Below are 17645 nucleotides of genomic sequence, written 5' to 3'. Positions count from 1 at the left end.
AGTAAAGCTTTAACAAATCTCCCCAGACCTCTGAAATTCCATAGGATCTCACCACTGCTTTAGTTTTCCTTCCTTGACCTCATTCTTCCCACAGGCCCTTGAAGGTCTTAAAATGAGGGTGGGCAGGCCCTGGCACAGGGATCCCAGAGATGCTGGGCTGCCCCTGGATCCCTGCAAGTGCCCAAGGCCAGGCTGGACACCGGGGCTTGGAGGAGCCTGGGATCGGGGGAAACAACCAACAGCATTAGCAGTGATGAGGGCAAGAGGAAATGTCTTGTAGTGAGGGGCCAGAACAGGACACAGCGCTCGAGGTGCCCCAGCAGGGCCAGCACAGGGGATGGGCACGGCTCTGCCCTGCTGCCACCCCAGGGCTGGCACGGCCCAGGGGCCATTGGCCTCCTGCCTGCCTTGGGCTCACGTCCAGCTGCTGTCACCAGCACTACCAAGGCCTTTCTGAGGCTGCTCCAGGGTGTCCAGAGGAGGGGCCGGGGCTGGGGAAGGCTCTGCAGCCCCACCCGGGCAGGGCTGAGGGCACCGGGCTGGTTCAGCTGCAGCAGAGGAGCCGAGGGCAGAGCTCAGGGAAGGAGGGAACGGCTGCAGGGGGAGCTTTGGGATGGACACCAGGGAAAGGCTCTTCCCCCAGAGGTGCTGGCACTGCCCAGGCTCCCCAGGGAATGGGCACGGCCCGAGGCTGCCAGAGCTCCAGGAGCCTTTGGGCACAGGGATGCACAGGGGGATTGCTGGGGGGTCTGGGCAGGGCCAGGGGCTGGACTGGATGATCCTGGTGGGTCCCTTCAGCTCAGGGTATTCCATAATTCCATGATTCCATGATTCCACAATCCCACCCTTCCATGACCTCCCGCTCCCCTCACAGCCCTTCATGACGTCACCGCCCTTCGCCGTGACGTCACGCCCCGGCGGCACCGCGGGCCCGCTCCCAGCAGCCCCCGCGCACAAGATGGCGGCGCGGGGCGGCGGGCGGTGAGCGCGGGCGGCGGCGGCCGCGGCCGACATGACCTACACGGCCGAGCAGCTGCACGGGGTGCAGCGGTGAGCGCGGCGCGGCCCGCGGGGCACGCAGGGCGGCGGGGAGGGGCAGGGTGGAGCCTGGCAAAGGCGGGGAGCGGGCCCGGGGCGCCCCGGGATAACCCCGTGTGCGCCCGCAGGATCAAGCGGTGCCGGGATTATTACGAGATCCTGGGCGTGAGCCGCGACGCCGGCGAGGAGGAGCTGAAGCGGGCGTACCGCAGGCTGGCCCTCAAGTTCCACCCCGACAAGAACCGCGCGCCCGGAGCCACCGAGGCCTTCAAAGGTGAGGGGCCGGGCGGGGTTACGGACACTGCAGCGTCCTCACGGAGCCCTGCTGCGGCTCGGCAGGGCTCGCATTTCCGTCTGCAAAATGCACGTCTCCCTTAGAAACGATGGGAAATGCATCCCAGGTCTCGCTCCCAGATATTTCTGAGGAGCTTGACAAGGGTCTGGAGGGATAGGATGAGGGGGAATGGCCTCTACGCTGTCAGAGGGTGGGGATGGATGGGATATTAGGAAGAAATTCTTCCCTCTAAGGGTGTTGAGGCCCTGGCCCAGGTTGCCCAGAGAAGCTGTGGCTGCCCCTGGATCCCTGGAAATTTCCAAGGCTAACTTGGATGGCGCTTGGAACAACCTCGTCAAGTGGGAGCTGTCCATGCTGGTGGCAGGGGATTGGAATGAGGTGGTGTTCGTGGTTCCTTCCAACCCAAGCCATTCTGGGATTCCATGATACTGAAGAAGGTTCAGGACTTGGAACTGACACTGCCCATGCAGGAGAATTGGGTGTTTGTCATCAATAACTGCTCCTTGTCAGGAATAAATTTTTATTTTTATATATACGCATGGGAATATGAAATTGAATCCAGTGTGCTGTGTCTGGATTCTCAGTTATGCTGCAGTGTTATTGTCTAAACTCATACATATTTCCCCTCTCTATGCAGCCCAGCACAGGCAAGCCAGTGATTCATTCAGTCTGTTAAAACAAGGAGCTTCTGGAGGGCTCTACTTTATTTGTTTGTGTTTGGGTTGTATTTATCTATGAACTTGTTCTGTCAGAGATCAAAGAAGATGAGCCAAGCAAACCCTTCTGAGTGGTTGGTTGTGAGGTGTGAAATATATGTACCACACAGCTTCAGGAGCATCTCAGCCAGCAGCAAAAACTTGGGATAGCCCTATGCATTTTAATTGGTGCCACAGTTATTAACTTTGTGTTAATTGTCTGTGGGATATGGAGGTGCACTTGGACCAAACTTGCATTTAGCTTCAGCTGATAGAATGCTCCATTCTCACCCAATTTCTTGGCTGAAGTGAACCCTCATGTCAGTTTTACAAATATTTCAAGTCTCCCCATATACTGGGACACTTCTGTGTTTCTCCTGGCATCAGTGACAGCAGGAAGTGGTTTCCATCACAGGTAATGGCAGGGCTGTTACACATCTTCTGTAGAAGTAGCTCAAGCTTTGGTCAAGCACAAATTTCCTAGGCTTGTTTGGGCTTTTTTTGCTGCTCCACTTCCAAAAGTGTGAGCTCTGGGAATGTAACAGTGGTTTTAATTCCCCCTCCAGCAATAGGCAATGCCTTTGCAGTTCTGAGCAACCCTGAGAAACGGCTCCGCTACGATGAACTCGGGAGTGACCACGAGCATGTCAGCACTGGCCAGGCCAGGCACTACAACTACTACACAGAATTCGAAGCAGACATCACACCAGAAGAAATATTCAATGTGTTTTTTGGTGGGCACTTCCCTACAGGTCAGTACCTGGCTGCAGTGGTTTCAAAGGGCACTGGACTGATTAACCCTGAGGTTGAGCTGGGCCAGGGCAGGGCCAGGCTAGATTCTGGGAGAAGTTTCTTCCCCCAGAGGTGCTGGCACTGCCCAGGCTCCCCAGGGAATGGGCACGGCCCGAGGCTGCCAGAGCTCCAGGAGCCTTTGGACAGGGATGCCCAGGGAGGATTGCTGGGGGGTCTGGGCAGGGACAGGGGTTGGATGATCCTTGGGAGTCCCTTCCAACTCAGCACATTCTGTGATTCCATAAACCACGAAGGAGTTCAGCTTCCCTTGGTACCGCTCAAGGGAGTTGATACATCTGAAAAGGGCAGAAACCTTTCCACATTCGATTTCTGCCTTTGTTTTATTCCCTGCATCATCTGAAGCCAGTAATGGTATGGGAGGTAACACAGGATGTGAATGAGAGGGGATCACAGTTGTTTTCCATGTTGGTTGGACTCAGTGACCTCAGAGGTCTTTTCCAGCATGAACAGTTCCATGCCTGGGTTGTCCTTGTGGCATCTGACAGCATTCCAGGCTCAGCTCCTGGAGCTATGGTCTCAGGGGAAGCAGGAGCTCCTGTGCCTCACAGCAGCCTGTGCTGTAAAGGAATTACAGCCTGGGAGCTCAGCAAGTGCTGCCTGCCAGGAAGGGAGCCAGGATCCAGGGGCTGTGGTGCAGGATCCAGGGGCTGTGCAAGATCCAGGGGCTGTGCAGGATCAGTGACACAGCAGTGGGAGCTGTACCTGGAGCAGCTCTGTGCATGTCTCAGCCCAGCCTTGACATTTGTATTTGTAGGAAAAATAGAAAAATCCTGCAAGATCAGTGGATTAAAAGGAAATCTGAAGGTTATGAGGTTTTCCTGGCAGCATCTAAAGAATTGCTTTAGCACTCCTGGGAACTTTTCACCTCCAAGGTGTCACAAAAAGTGAGGTACACACCACTTACTACAGCCTGAAGACACACAGATGAGTAGTTACTTACTAAAGCTTGCTGTGAGTGGTGCATCTTGCAGCTAAGGGGACCTCGGATCTCAGACTTGCACCAGTGGATGTGCAAAGCCAACCCCAGCATGGTGTAATTCCAGCTGGGGTCTGCAAGTTTCCATCTCTGACTGTGCAAGGAGGTGCACCTGGATGTGCCCTGTGTGGGACATCACCCTCGTGGAATGGGCCTGTGGAGGACAGGAGTGCTTGGAGTTGAGAACAGGAAATTGTGGAGCTGTGGGAGGATTTGGGTATGGGGTGTGGCAGGTTTATCAGGGAGACTGGCATGAAGGAGAAAATGGGAATTTTTGGCAAAGCAGCAAAGAGTAAGAAAACAAAAATATAATTTTGTAGTAGTGGGTGTTGGTAGTAAGCAAGAGTTTCCTCACTGGCTTTTGAGGGCAGGTTTATGGCTGTTTAACTGAGCTGTTTTCCTCTATGGCTATTCCATGGAAAAATCGTTAAATTTAAAATGTTAAATGTGATAAAACTCAAAGGAGACTCCACTTGACTCAGAGTGTTGCAGTGGTAATGAAGAGAGGCTACAAGTTCTTGGCATAAAAAATAAATGCATATGGAACAAAAGAAACTGCTGCCAGAAATCCTTTTTCTAGGCACCCCTATAAAAGCCATTCTTCTTTTCCCACGTTGGCTGCTTCTTTTCACATCTTGATTGTGAGAACCCCGGCCTTGCTCTGGGGTCTCATGTGGTGGTGAAATTCCTCCTCCAACCCGTGCTTCCAAAGAAAAACTCCACAGGCTTTGGCTGTTCGGTCTCAAGGCAGTTTATTGCTAGTTATCTAACAGATTATGTTCTTGGACTGCAGCTATTTGATCAGTGGCCTGGGTAGAGGCACACACACACACTGACATCCTCTCTATCTGCTGTCTTCTTCGTCTCTCCCCCTCCGCCCAGGGCTGCTGCTATCTTTTATATGATATATTATGTATAACATGTTTACAATTATTCCCCAATACCTACTACCTACGTTGCCAAGTGTTTTTCTACCCTAAACCAATCTGTGAGTGCCAACATCACCAAGAACATGGAGGTAAGGAAAAAGAAGGAGGAAGAACAGGATCAGCCCACTTTCCACCATCTTAGAACTTCTGACCCCCATGTACAAAGTGAAAACCCCCCTGTACAAGTGTTAAAACCCCCCTGTACAATACTAAAAAAATTTCCCCTCTACTTTGTAATTACTTATACTATACTATCTAACCTTTTGTGACTGCTTGTTCCACCTCCAAAGTTGGTAATTCATTCCATGGCTCAAACTCAAAATCACAGCTGTTTCCAGCTGTCTGCCAGGGTCTAGAATGCTTCCGACCAAGGCCTGGAACCTCTAAAAATGTCTGAGAGACATTTTGAGTTCCCACACTTGATAAAATCCTGTCTGAGCAATATTGAAGGATAGAAATAAACTTTTTGTTTTTTTTTTTCCCTAAAAGAAACTTTCCTCGTTGGAGCCAGCCTGGCTTGGCTCACTGTTTGAGCTCTGACTGCACACATGCCTGGAGCTTGGAAAATCCTTGAACAAGCAGTGGAACTGAGATTTTGACACAATAGCAGAGGTCACCTTTGCCCAGGTTTCTTGCAGAATTCTTTGGGAAACTCAGAAAAAGGACAGGATAAGAGTATAAAATAATATGACATCTTTCCCAGGGCTTAAAAATAGTTTTGCATTTCTGTTGTGATGATAAGCCACAGATTTCAATTCTCTAACACAAAGATATTCTGAATTTCAAAAGAGGAGAGTACAGCTATTATTAAGTTATTCATATGGTGATAAAATCAGATCCTGAGCTTCAAATTGAAGCAGCAGATGCAATTCTTCCCTCATTTTAGATTTTTTAAAAATAAATCAACTGCATTCTGTGTGCAAGAAGGAAAATCCTGAATTGTTCTCCTTTTTACTCTTCTTAAATTCTCTTTCTTTATTATAAAATAATTAAGTGAAATTATTAATAGCTTGAAGGCAAAGGAATTAGAAATGAGAGTAGAAGACCACATTCAGTAATTATGGGAGACCATAATTCACAGCCTGAGCCTGGTGAAGCAAATTCATTTTCCTGCCACAGCTTTGCAAGTGAATGTGACACGAACAGCATTAAAATATGAGATACAATCATACAAATCAGAACATGTTTCTGCAGCTTGATTTAAATTAAGATGGATTGGAGCACACTACAATTTCTCTGGTAGGCTTTTTGGAATAACATTGTGGTGGTGTTTAATTCTGAGCTGGTTTGTGCTTTTTCCTCTGAGGTCTCCCAGCTGTAATTCAGGCTGTGGAGTATAATCCTGGCTAATTCAATAGAAGCTGAGGAATCCAGGTGAGTACCAGCAGCTGGGTGAGACATGAGTCTGTCCTGGTTTCTTTGCAGGGAATATCCACATGTTCTCCAATGTAGCCAGAGATGCTCACTATTACCCACGGAGGCACCGGGCCGAGAGGGCGTGGACACAGGAGCCAGAGGAGGAGGAACACAGGCCACAGGTAGCCAGGAGAAGAGATCTCCTCAGCTTAAATATTTAAACATCTCAGCAGGGTGAGGGATCCTCTTCCAAAGCCAGGACAGACCATCCCATGCTTGGATGTTTAGCTTCAAGGGCCACAGCCACAGTGGATGTTTTCTTTCTCAGTGGATTGGCTTTTATTAACCACTGCTGTAAAGATCCATTGTATTTATAGCCTCTCCAGTTTCTGTCACTGAGGGTTTGGCTGCTGCTTGCTTTTTACAAGCTCCAGTGCTTGGTAATCCAACAACGATTCCAAATGGGAAACTGGTGATGGATGTGGAAGCAGTGGCTTGTCCTCAAGGTGTATTTAATCCTTCAGTAAATGTGCACCCAGGGGCTGCACAGGCCTCTTCCAGCTGGGGACAGGGTGGGCCTGGGACACATTTCTGCCAGCTGAGACTTCCAGATGAGACACAAGGTGTCCTTTGTTGTCAGTGCACATACACACCTGCCACCTGCCTTGGCAAGATCTTCCTCTGGAGACAGTCTGTTAACCTCTAGGGATCATTCTCCAAGGAAAATGAGTTTTGCCTTGTGAGTCTTAGGCTCAGGGAAAAAGCCTGGTACAGCTGACAGACAGCTAAGCTGGGGGAAGTGAATCCAGCTCTTCGTTTCAGGAAAGACACTTGAGGGGCTGGAGTGTGTCCAGGGAATTATACAGAGCTGGGAAAGGGCTGGAGCCCCAGGAGAGGCTGAGGGAGCTGGGAAGGGGCTGGAGCCCCAGGAGAGGCTGAGGGAGCTGGGAAGGGGCTGGAGCCCCAGGAGAGGCTGAGGGAGCTGGGAAGGGGCTCAGCCTGGAGCAAAGGAGGCTCAGGGGGACCTTGTGGCTCTGCACAGCTCCTGACAGGAGGGGACAGCCGGGGGGTCGGGCTCTGCCCCAGGGAACAGGGACAGGAGGAGAGGGAACGGCCTCAGGCTGGGCCAGGGCAGGCTCAGGGTGGGCAGCAGCAGGAATTTCCCCATGGAAAGGGGGCTCAGGCATTGGGAGGAGCTGCTCAGGGAGGTTTGGAGTGCCCATCCCTGGAGGTGTTCTGCATAGAACTGGAGGTGGCACCGAGTTCTCTAGGCTGGGGACAAGGTGGGAATCGGGCACAGCTGAGACTCCATGGTCTGGGAGAGCTTTTCCAACCTCAGAGATCCTGGGATCCTGTGAACCCTACCTGCTGCTGCATCAGGAATCCTTGTTGCTGTCCCGAGGCAGAGGGCTCTGAGCCTAGATGACTGCATATTATATTTTCCTCTGCATAATAAAAGGCATTTTAGAAGACAGTTTAGAAAGAAATGGAAGAGCAGAAGGAAAGATCAGTGTTTTCTCTTTGACAGTGTTTCCACTCTTTGTTCTGCTAAATGAATCTAATCAAAAGCCCCAGTGCTTGCATCCTGTCTGAAGTTACACTGCATGGGAACTCTTAACCCTTCACTGCCCAGACATTAAATGCAGGGCTTGGGCAGAGACTGAAATCTTTACAATGGAGAACAAATTCAGAGGCTGCAGGAAAGCCGTAGCCACACAGGGATTGCAGGGTGCTGCTGCAGGCTGGATTGGACACTGACAGGTACAGTAGTGCAGTGGGTGCTGTGAAAAAAGGGGCAGAGGAAAAGATCATGGAAAGACAATTGTGTTCAAGAGTGTTCTGATATTATTAATAAAGGTTATTTAGAAATTACAATGTCTTCCCTCTCAAAATCCCAAAGTACTTCCTCTTTTTTTCTTCAGAGTTTACATGTAACACGTTGTTGATCTGTGACTGATAGCCTGGCTTCTGTGAACAGATGCTTTTTCCATCTCTGTATTTTCTTAACTGCTAATCTTTGTACTTTTCAGAATTCATATTCTGCATTTATCCAGTTGATGCCAGTTTTCATCATCATAATAGTGTCAGTTATAACCCAGCTGATGGCCACCAACCCACCCTACAGCTTATTCTACAAATCGTAAGTCCTTTAAAACCACATTTTTCTGCTGCTACTGTTTGCAGTATGGAGGCAGATGGAAGTTTGGTTTGAAAGCAAAATGCATGTTAATGTTCTGCACTTTATAGGAAATTACCAGATTGTAAATAAGGAAGTACCAACAGCCTGCACTGGTGAGTTCTGAGCACTGTGAAGTTACCTGTGGGGTGCTGAACTGTGAGGGTCAGAATCCTTCCTCAGCTGGCCTGGAATGGTTTTGCACAGTGATACAGGATGGGGAGTGTGGATGTAGATCAGCCTCTCATCTGACCAACACCCAGAATCTATGGACCACCCTTGAGGTTCGAAAGCAACTAAAAAATGAATCCTGTGGTTTGCAGTATAAATCTAAGTTTTTTCTGGAGCATGAATTCCACTGGAAGCTCAACAAATCGTTAAAGCCTTGAAATGCCCTGGTTTAACCTCTCTAGAGAAGCAGGGCCCTGGGGGCTGGCAGGCTCTGGGAGCAGAAGGACCCCACCAGAGCTGCTATGCTGGGAGCTGGCAGGGCAGAGGAAAACCCACATGCTGCTCTCAGCTTCCAGGGCTGGAGCAGGGAAAGAGCTGTCCTGGGCTGGCCCTTCTGAGAGAGAGGAGTGGGATTGGCAGGTTTGGGGCAACCAGCAGAGTGCTCCAAATAGTCCCCTTGTTCCCTTCTAGGAGTAAAACTGCTCAGGTCCAGCCTTCCCCTCCTCTCCTCTGCCAGAGCAGCCCAACACCCCTCATCGTTTTACCACATGATGTCATTGGGGCCCACAGTAAAGGACAGGAGGGTGGATGTTTTTTAGGGTGGGTGTTTTTTTTCCCAGGGAGTGTTTTTGCTATCTGCCAGTCCCATGTGAAACCTCCCACGCTGCCCCCACAGCAGCTGAGCTGCTTTTCTTCTCTATCTCCTTTTCTGCTGGTGATGGGAGATAGGCCTGAGCCTGGTTCAGAGTTAGGCTGTTTATCTAGATCTCAGACTTAAAACACTGAACAGCCTAAAAAGTAAAATAAACTGGGGACACCACTGAGACACAGAGAGAAGAAAAAGAGGAGTCCAGGAAAAAGGGGAAAACAGGATTCTTTTGAGTGTAACCTTGTGTTTTGGCTGCCAGCCTCTCTCTGTGGGCAGTGATCTGAGCAGAGGCCTTGCATATCTGGTCAGATAAGGAAATTCACTCCAGGACTGTGGTTTAACCCAGTGACTCTGCCAGAGGGGTAATTCTTCCTACAGGGTATTTTCCAGCCTGTCCTCCTCACTTTGCTTACTTACTATTATAAAACCCTGAAGAAAAGTGTAATTAGAATCCCCCCCTGCTAAGTTTTATTTCTACTAAAGGATCCAAAAAATGGGAAAATCCAGATCCAGCTGCATTGTACCCTAAGTTTTTATAGACTGGGATATTTTCCTGTGGTTGTAGCAGGAGGGTGGATTCTGTTTGTACTGCACAGCTTGCTGTCCCTGAGATTGTAATTTCTTGACCGGATGGTTGAGGGAGCCATAATCCTGCAGAAATTAACTGTACAAACATTTCTGTAAATGTTTTCCTCTGAAAATGCTAATATGGAGAAATAGCCCTTGATTTTTTGAGGTCTGAACTGCTGAAGCATCTGACTTCTCCCTGCTGCTCCGACAGGTCCATAGGCCACGTTGTCAGCAGAGAAACGGAGAATTTGCAGGTGCCTTACTACGTTGATAAAAACTTTGAAAAGAATTATCAAGGAGCAGAACTTCAAGAGCTTGAGAAAACAGTTGAGAAAGATTACATAGACTATATTCAGACCAGCTGCTGGAAGGAGAAACAGCAAAGTAAGTTATTTCTGTCCCAGGGGTGTTTCAGGGGCTGGAGGGTGTCTGTGCTTCACAAAGCTCTGCTGGTTTTAGCCTCAGTTTCCAGTCCTTGTAACACATCAGCCCTGCACTGGTTTAAGGTGTCTCACATCTGCTCTTAACACTGAATCTGCTATTCTTGAGATCTGTCAAAATCCATTTTAAGTGATTCTGAGAGATGAGTGGAAAGTGGTCTTCACCATTTGAGACACTTTTTTCCGCTCAGGTTTTATGCTTGAATAACCCTTAGTGATGTTTTAAACATACAACCTACCACATTTATCTAGCCCTGACAGATTGCTAGGCTGGAAGAGATCTTGAGACATCACCTATTCCATGTTTCCTGTGCTGGAGAAGAATTACTTTTGCTTTGACTGGCTCCACAAGAAGTTTCTGTAACTTTTTTCTTAAAATTTCGCCAGGAGAGTCCAGAGTGTGTCCAGGTGCTCTTGGCTCCCTTGCAGTGGGCTGTGTTGCTGGTATCAGTTTTCAAAGCATGCTTCTGTGGTTTGGGTGTTATTTGCATTTTCTATCTTTAGCTGAGTTGGAGATCATGTTTTTCACAATTTTCAAGTCTTTCAAAAAAAAGGAAGAATACAGATGTGAGCATTCAAAATCGTTATTCTCACTCTGCCCTGAGTGGATCAGTAGCACAAATTAAAGGCACGTTAACTCCATATTTTATTGCTTGTTAATTGCTACTAATCTGGTTTGTTGAAGAGACAGCAAGTTCCTGCTGTTTGCAGAATGGTAAGAAATAGCAGAAGTCAAATCACAAGGAGTAGCTTAGGCTAGGATGTTGTGACTGGTTTTATTCACTGATTATTCACCTAAAGAGCTCATCACCTTCAAATGAGTCAACACTGAGTAGTGCTGTGTGTAAAGGAAGTTGGAACAAGTTGTGTGAATATACAGTAGCAGCAGACAAGCTGCTTTTACACACTGCTGGGGGTTTTTAATTGCTCTGTGCAGAAGTCCTCAGCACACTACTAAAAAGTGCCTTTGCACTTGTTTTCAGTTTCTTTACCAATTTATCTAAAGAAGGCTCATTTAATCTTAAAGGAGAGGTAACAGTAGTGTTGCTGACTCCAGGCTCTTTACAGGTGTTTGATGGGAAGGCTTGTTTTGGCTTACTTTATATAAAAGTTACAAACCCTGCTTTTAAAGAGAAATAAAAAGGTTCTGAAGGCTCTGAAGTTAAAAAGGAAAAGAACATGTAGTATAAGACCATAAAAGCCCTGAAGTTTTTGGTGTGTTTGATTTGTGGACTTTGAGTGTCTGTGGCAGGAGCAGCCCCCAGGGATGATGTGGGTGTTCATACTCATAAATGTACGCTTGCTAAAGGGGAGAGTTTATTTCTTACAGAAAAATCTCTTTAGTTGACCTGGTGCAACTGCAAGTCACCACATTGTCTCTTTCACAGGGAGGTGGAGCTGAGGAGAGCCCAGCCCCAAAGAGGGGACAGGGTTTGTGAGTCTGAGAGAGACCCAGGAGTCAGAGAGGGGAGATGATCCAGCCTGGAATGCCAAGTGCCTGCCAAGCCGTGCTCCTCCAGAGCTTTGTGCACTCAGGGGTTGTGTTAGTCAGCAGCTGCAAATACATTCACAGCAGCCACAGTTAGCATAGCCTGAGGCCACTGCTGTCGTTAAAAACTCACCACTTTCAGAGTGCTTCCCATGCTGGCCCAGAGCTGAGACTGGGCTGACCTTAGGACAGTAATGTTTGTAAAAATAAACTCTGAATACAGGATGGAGTGCTGGGGAAATGTTCTGCAGATGCTGAGGCAGTTCTTAGTCAGCTGTTGCTGCACAGTGTTAGTCCCTTAATCCTTGCTGAAGTGTTGGACTTGATGTGATGAGCTTTTTGTCAGTTGAATGTCTATTTATAGTACATTCGTTGTGTTTACCGAGGGCACGTTTCCCTTGAGCACCAGCAAAACAGACAGAGATGAGTAGTTCAGAGGAACAGCTTGGATTTTAAAGTCCTTGATTTTAAGACTTGAAAAGCATTACCTGGTGTCCAACAACATTAAGGAAAACCTTTAAAATAATGGATTGGTTGTACATTGTTCAGCCAGTCAGTTTTACAGTGCTGCAGCAGACTCTCAACAGAGCAGTGTGTGAAAGTTGGGTGTGCTGTGGGTTTGGGTCTTCTGAAATCTGGGGCACAGTTAAGTTCAAAAAGCACATACCAGGTTTTACAGGAGATGGTTCAGCTGGGATGGCTCATTTGTAAAGTGAGGCTATGTAGAGCTCAGGGTCACAAAAAGGCAACTGAAAACCAAATCAGGATAAGTATCACAGAATCATGGAATGGTTTGGGTTGGAAAGGGCCTTGAAGTTCATCCAGTTCCACCCCCTGCCATGTGCCATGGGCAGGGATACCTCCACTGTCCCAGGCTGTTGCGAGCCCTGTCCAGCCTGGCCTTGGGCATTTACAGGGATCCAGGGGCAGCCACAGCTGCTCTGGGCACCATGTGCCAGGCCTGCCCACCCTCCCAGGGAGGAATTTCTTCTGTATATCCAGTGTAAATATAGTTGGAATTCAATATTTTAGAACCTCCTTGAAGAAATGGCTTCAGAAGAACTACTCTGTAACAGATTGAAACCCACAAGGAGTGAATGTGATGGAATGAACACTGTCAAAAGTGCAGGGAATAATTTTCCTCAATTGGATAAGTGTAAACTGAGATTCTCCACTGCACAACTCCAGGGACTCTGGGCTCAGGGACAATTACCTGAGCCTGTTTTTTACTTGAGGCTTGACAAGGCTGTGCCCAGCACTGCTTGAGTGGCATTTTGGTTATAAACCTGTAAATGGATTCCTGCTCTAAAATGAGCTGTTCCTGCCTGTCAGTTTGTGAAGCTTTTCAGTGAGTGAGAGGAGGGTTAAATGGCTTTAAATTTCAGTGGGGCAGGGACAGAGGACGTAAGGCATGAAAGGATCTATTGAAGTTCTTTCCACTCTGAATAATTTTGTAAAATGAGGGGCTTGTAAGGTGTATAAAAGCTCTTTGAAAAATTGAGTGTCATCAGGTAGCCTGTGCTTACGGAGATGTTGACCTTTTCAGAAGTAAATTACTGCTGTTCTCGGTGCATCTAATCCTGCAGCCAAATTATTCTGCAGGGAGAAACCTATATTAAGACTTCCTCAGCTAATCAGCAAAAGAAACTTCTCTGAATTACTGTGAGCAAATAATTTAAACAATGGGATTATTTCAGTTTTGTGTGGCTTTTGAGAAGAAGGGGAACAAAATGCAAAGTATATTTGAGATTGTTAATGAAAGGGCAGGGAGGCCTTTCAGACGAGTCCCTTGGGTAGCTGTTCACCTCCCTGGCTTCAATACTCACCAAAATTAAAATTCAAAAGCCATAAGGATAACAAAGCACTTAAAAACAGTTCTTTAAAGGAGGCTCAGGACTTCATCCTAATACATCTTTTTTTTCATCTTTCAGAGTCTGATTTGTCCAATTTGGCCAAGCTCTACAGAGATGAGCGGTTAAAACAGAAAGCAGAGTCCCTGAAACTTGAGCACTGTGAGAAGCTCTCCAGTCTGATTGGGATGCATAAAGGGGGCTGACCAGGACGCACAAGTTCCATACTTTTATTTATTGTTGTTTTAACTTATGTTTTTATTTTCCTCCGTGTGAAAAGGAAGGAGTCTGTTGTACAGAGTCTGGATATTGGAGTCCTTCTGCAGGCGGTGCAGAGAGGGGCTGGCACGAGCTGCAGGGCTGCTGTTTGCTGTAATATATCCTGTACATTAGATTTGGTTCTTAGGACCAGTGGCACTTTGTAAATTCATTCCCCAGGACACGCTCTGAGCTCAGACCCCAGCTGCGTGGGGGGTTTGTCTGCCGTCCAAGCTGTGAGTGCTTCCCAGGAGAGCAGGCTCCTCTCTGCTTCCCGTGTTTCCTGTGGATCTGCAGCTCTGCATCCCCAGACAGCGCCGTGCTCGGGGCTGGGTGTCACCTCCCCCTGTCCCTCCGGGCTGTGCCACAGAGCTGGGGTGGTTGCAGGGCAGGAGGGACAGTCCCTGCCTGAGGGGAGCCCCTGAGCACATTCCCAGCTCTCCCGCTGTCCCAGGGATCAGCTCAGTGCTGCTCCAAGGCAGGGCTGTGCCCATCCTGACACCAGCATGGGAGTCTGGGAATTGCACCCATTCCAGTGTCTGCCAGACTGCTGGGAAAGCAGAACTGTGGTCATTCCCTCCTCTGTTTCCAGTGGCATATTTTGAAGATGGTTGTTCCATTCTGGTTTTTATCTGCACATTCCCCCAGCTCTCCCAGGATCCTGCAGTTTCTGGTACAGTTCTCATGTAGCATATTTTTACTCTGTTGAGCAGCTATGAATGTTTCACTATAGACATGATATTGCAAAGAAAAAGATCCATGTGGCAATGTCCTGTTTTTTCTTCATCCTCCTTCACACAGCCAGGCCTTGAAGGGCAGGTTGATGCTGGGTGTTAGACCGGTGTTGCTCCAGTTGAGGCTGGTGTGTGCCCTGCATGGAATGAGCTGCTCTTCCAGGGAATTCCTGCCCGGGGTGGAGGCTCAGAGCAGCACTGCTCCCCTCTGACCTGGGAATGGGAGTCACTGACACCTGAGCAAGGCTCTGCTGTTGCCACATGCCTGAAACTCGAGTCACACAGGATGCACAGGTGGCCTTGGCTGAAACCTAAGGAGTAAACGCTCAAAAGCTTGGGAAATTGCCAGGATTAAACCTGCCTTTAAAGCTCAGACTGTCCATGTGCTGGGCACTGGTGCAGTTGTGTAGGAGTCCCACTGGATGGAACTGGGAATGTTGGTGCCACAGCGTGTCCCCTCCATGTCCCTGTCCCATCCATACAGCCCTGGGAGGTTTGGCAGGAAAGGAAGCTGAGAAAAAAGCTCTTTTCTGGGGTGTGCATGAGGATGAGGGGTTGGTTTGAGGCCTGGTGCTTCTGCACACAAGTCCTAAACATCCCAGCCAGGGGCAACAGCAATGGTGTGGTCAGATGTCATAAAAAGGAAAAAAAAAATTACGCAGTGACTTCCTAAATTGCATTTTTATGCCCCATATGTAGGAAGCCTTGTAGGAATGTGGGGGAGTTGAGTAGAATTTTTGAGGCACTTGGAACAGGAAAAGCACTGGTTGAAAGGGCATTTTGATGGGGTTGGTGTGGAACATTTGCAGTGCCAGGGTTTAAGGGCAGGAATGGTGGCTGGCACAGCAGGCAGCCTTAATTCTGATATTTCCCACTTTTGAGCACATGAGTGTACAAAAAGTGAAAATAATGTTGCTTTTTATATATGAAATAGCTTGTAGAATATATTATAAATCTATTTAAGTGGTTGGACTTCGTTCCAGGGTTGGGATCTTCATTCCTGTAGAGGGATGCAGGTAGGGGGACCAAATCCAGTGACTTCCCGGACTCACAGTGTCCTGCACGGAGCTTGAACTCCTCCACAGCATTTTGCACTGAAACCAGATTGTACCTTTCATCCAAAGACCTCGAGTACTTGATGGAGACCTCCTGTGGGAAGCACAATCAGCTAGGAAACGCAGGAGGGAGGTAAAAACATCCCCAAAAGCAATAAGTGTTTTGTTCCTAAGCAGGGTCAGGGTGCTGGTCCTGGGGTGTGCTGTGAGGGAGGGCGTGTGGCTCGGGAGCTCTGCGGTGACAAACAGGACAAGTTGTGTTTGTTGGGTGCTCCGCAGGCAAAGGGAGAATCCTCTGGAGCCCCTGATGCGGGGATGCATCGCTGTCCTTCTCCAGAGGGTCCCTGGGGTTCTTTGTGGGGCTCTGACAGAGGAGAGGGTGTTCCTGGGTGCACCAAGCACTCGCACACGGGTTTGTGTGTGTGTATAGTTATTTATTTTTAAATAAAGACGTGACATCGCTGTGCCTGTCCGTGGCGGTCTGAGCCTGGCACCGGGGCTGGGAGCGAGCCCTCCCGTGTGCGAGGGGCCGAGGCTCGCTCTGGGCGGGGCCCGGGCGGGGTCCGCCCCGCGGCCTGGCGGGAACGGGACCCGGGACACGGGATTGGGAACGGGACCGGGATTGGGAACGGGACACGGGAACGGGACCCGGGATTGGGGACGGGACCGGGATTGGGGACGGGACCCGGGATTGGGAACGGGACCGGGATTGGGGACGGGACCGGGATTGGGGACGGGACACGGGAACGGGACCCGGGATTGGGAACGGGACCCGGGATTGGGGACGGGACACGGGAACGGGACCCGGGATTGGGAACGGGAACAGGATCCGGGAACGGGATTTGGGATTGGGAACGGGACACGGGAACGGGATTTGGGATTGGCAATGGGATACGGGAACGGGATTTGGGATTGGCAATGGGACACAGGATGGGGAATGGGAATAGGACACGGGATTGGGAACGGGATTTGGGATTGGGAACAGGACACGGGAACGGAATTTGGGATTGGGAACGGGACACGGGAACGGGATTTGGGATTGGGAACGGGATTTGGGATTGGGAATGGGACACGGGAACGGGATTTGGAATTGGGAACGGGAACAGGGAACGGGATTTGGGATTGGGAACGGGAACAGGACACGGGATTGGGAACGGGATCCGGGAACGGGATTTGGGATTGGGAACGGGACACGGGAAAGGGATTTGGGATTGGGAACGGGAACAGGACACAGGATTGGGAATGGGACCCGGGAACGGGAATTAGGATTGAGAACGGGATACGGGATTGGGGATGGGAACGGGGCATGGGATTGGGAACTGGACCGAGGACTGGGAATGGGACTTGAAAGGAGACAGGTGCTGGGAACAGAACACGGAGCAGGGAGCGAAACAGGGAAAGGGCAGGAAGAGGGAGCTGGGAATGGGGCAGGGGCCTGTGAAAGGAGCTTGGAACGGAGCAGGGGCTGGAGCGGAGCGGGGCTGGAGCGGAGCGGGGCTGGAGCGGGGCTGGGAGCGGAGCGGGGCTGGAGAGGAGCGGGGCTGGAGCGGAGCGGGGCTGGAGCGGAGCGGGGCTGGAGCGGAGCGGGGCTGGAGAGGAGCGGGGCTGGAGCGGAGCGGGGCTGGAGCGGAGCGGGGCTGGAGCGGAGCGGGGCTGGGAGAGGAGCGGGGCTGGGAGAGGAGCGGGGCTGGGAGAGGAGCGGGGCTGGGAGAGGAGCGGGGCTGGAGAGGAGCGGGGCTGGAGAGGAGCGGGGCTGGGAGCGGAGCGGGGCTGGGAGCGGAGCGGGGCTGGAGCGGGGCTGGGAGAGGAGCGGGGCTGGAGCGGAGCTGGAGCGGAGCGGGGCTGGAGCGGAGCGGGGCTGGGAGAGGAGCGGGGCTGGGAGAGGAGCGGGGCTGGAGAGGAGCGGGGCTGGGAGAGGAGCGGGGCTGGAGAGGAGCGGGGCTGGAGAGGAGCGGGGCTGGAGAGGAGCGGGGCTGGAGCGGAGCGGGGCTGGGAGAGGAGCGGGGCTGGAGCGGAGCGGGGCTGGAGAGGAGCGGGGCTGGGAGAGGAGCGGGGCTGGAGCGGAGCGGGGCTGGAGCGGAGCGGGGCTGGAGAGGAGCGGGGCTGGAGCGGAGCGGGGCTGGAGCGGAGCGGGGCTGGAGCGGAGCGGGG

At 50.4% G+C, this 17645-nt stretch overlaps 1 protein-coding gene across 2 annotated transcripts; it reads left to right on the top strand.

Moving 5' to 3' along the window:
* The first annotated feature begins 951 nt into the window (after positions 1–951).
* Positions 952–15956, top strand: DNAJC18 (DnaJ heat shock protein family (Hsp40) member C18). Of its 2 annotated transcripts, none has more exons than XM_021543107.4 (7): positions 952–1050; positions 1167–1312; positions 2595–2780; positions 6172–6284; positions 8133–8242; positions 9880–10052; positions 13529–15956. In XM_021543107.4, exons 1-7 carry the CDS (start codon positions 1013–1015, stop codon positions 13651–13653), a joined length of 891 nt encoding a protein of 296 aa, XP_021398782.3. In that variant the 5' UTR covers positions 952–1012; the 3' UTR covers positions 13654–15956. The 2 variants fall into 2 exon arrangements, with proteins under 2 accessions (XP_021398782.3, XP_077642844.1); XM_077786718.2 differs by having other exon boundaries at positions 11497–14465.
* The last annotated feature ends 1689 nt before the right edge of the window (positions 15957–17645 follow it).

Source organism: Lonchura striata, chromosome 13 (assembly GCF_050655825.1).
Source record: "Lonchura striata isolate lonStrDom1 chromosome 13, ASM5065582v1, whole genome shotgun sequence".
Classification (NCBI taxonomy): Eukaryota; Metazoa; Chordata; class Aves; order Passeriformes; family Estrildidae; genus Lonchura; species Lonchura striata.
This window is presented reverse-complemented; position numbering and strand designations above follow the sequence as displayed.

Excerpts from the sequence above, each read along its gene's own strand:
- DNAJC18 (XM_021543107.4), top strand. The coding sequence starts at position 1,013 with ATGACCTACACGGCCGAGCAGCTGCACGGGGTGCAGCG. Across the intron at positions 1,051-1,166 it reads CAGCTGCACGGGGTGCAGCG|GATCAAGCGGTGCCGGGATT; the intron begins GTGAGCGCGGCG and ends GTGCGCCCGCAG. Across the intron at positions 1,313-2,594 it reads AGCCACCGAGGCCTTCAAAG|CAATAGGCAATGCCTTTGCA; the intron begins GTGAGGGGCCGG and ends TTCCCCCTCCAG.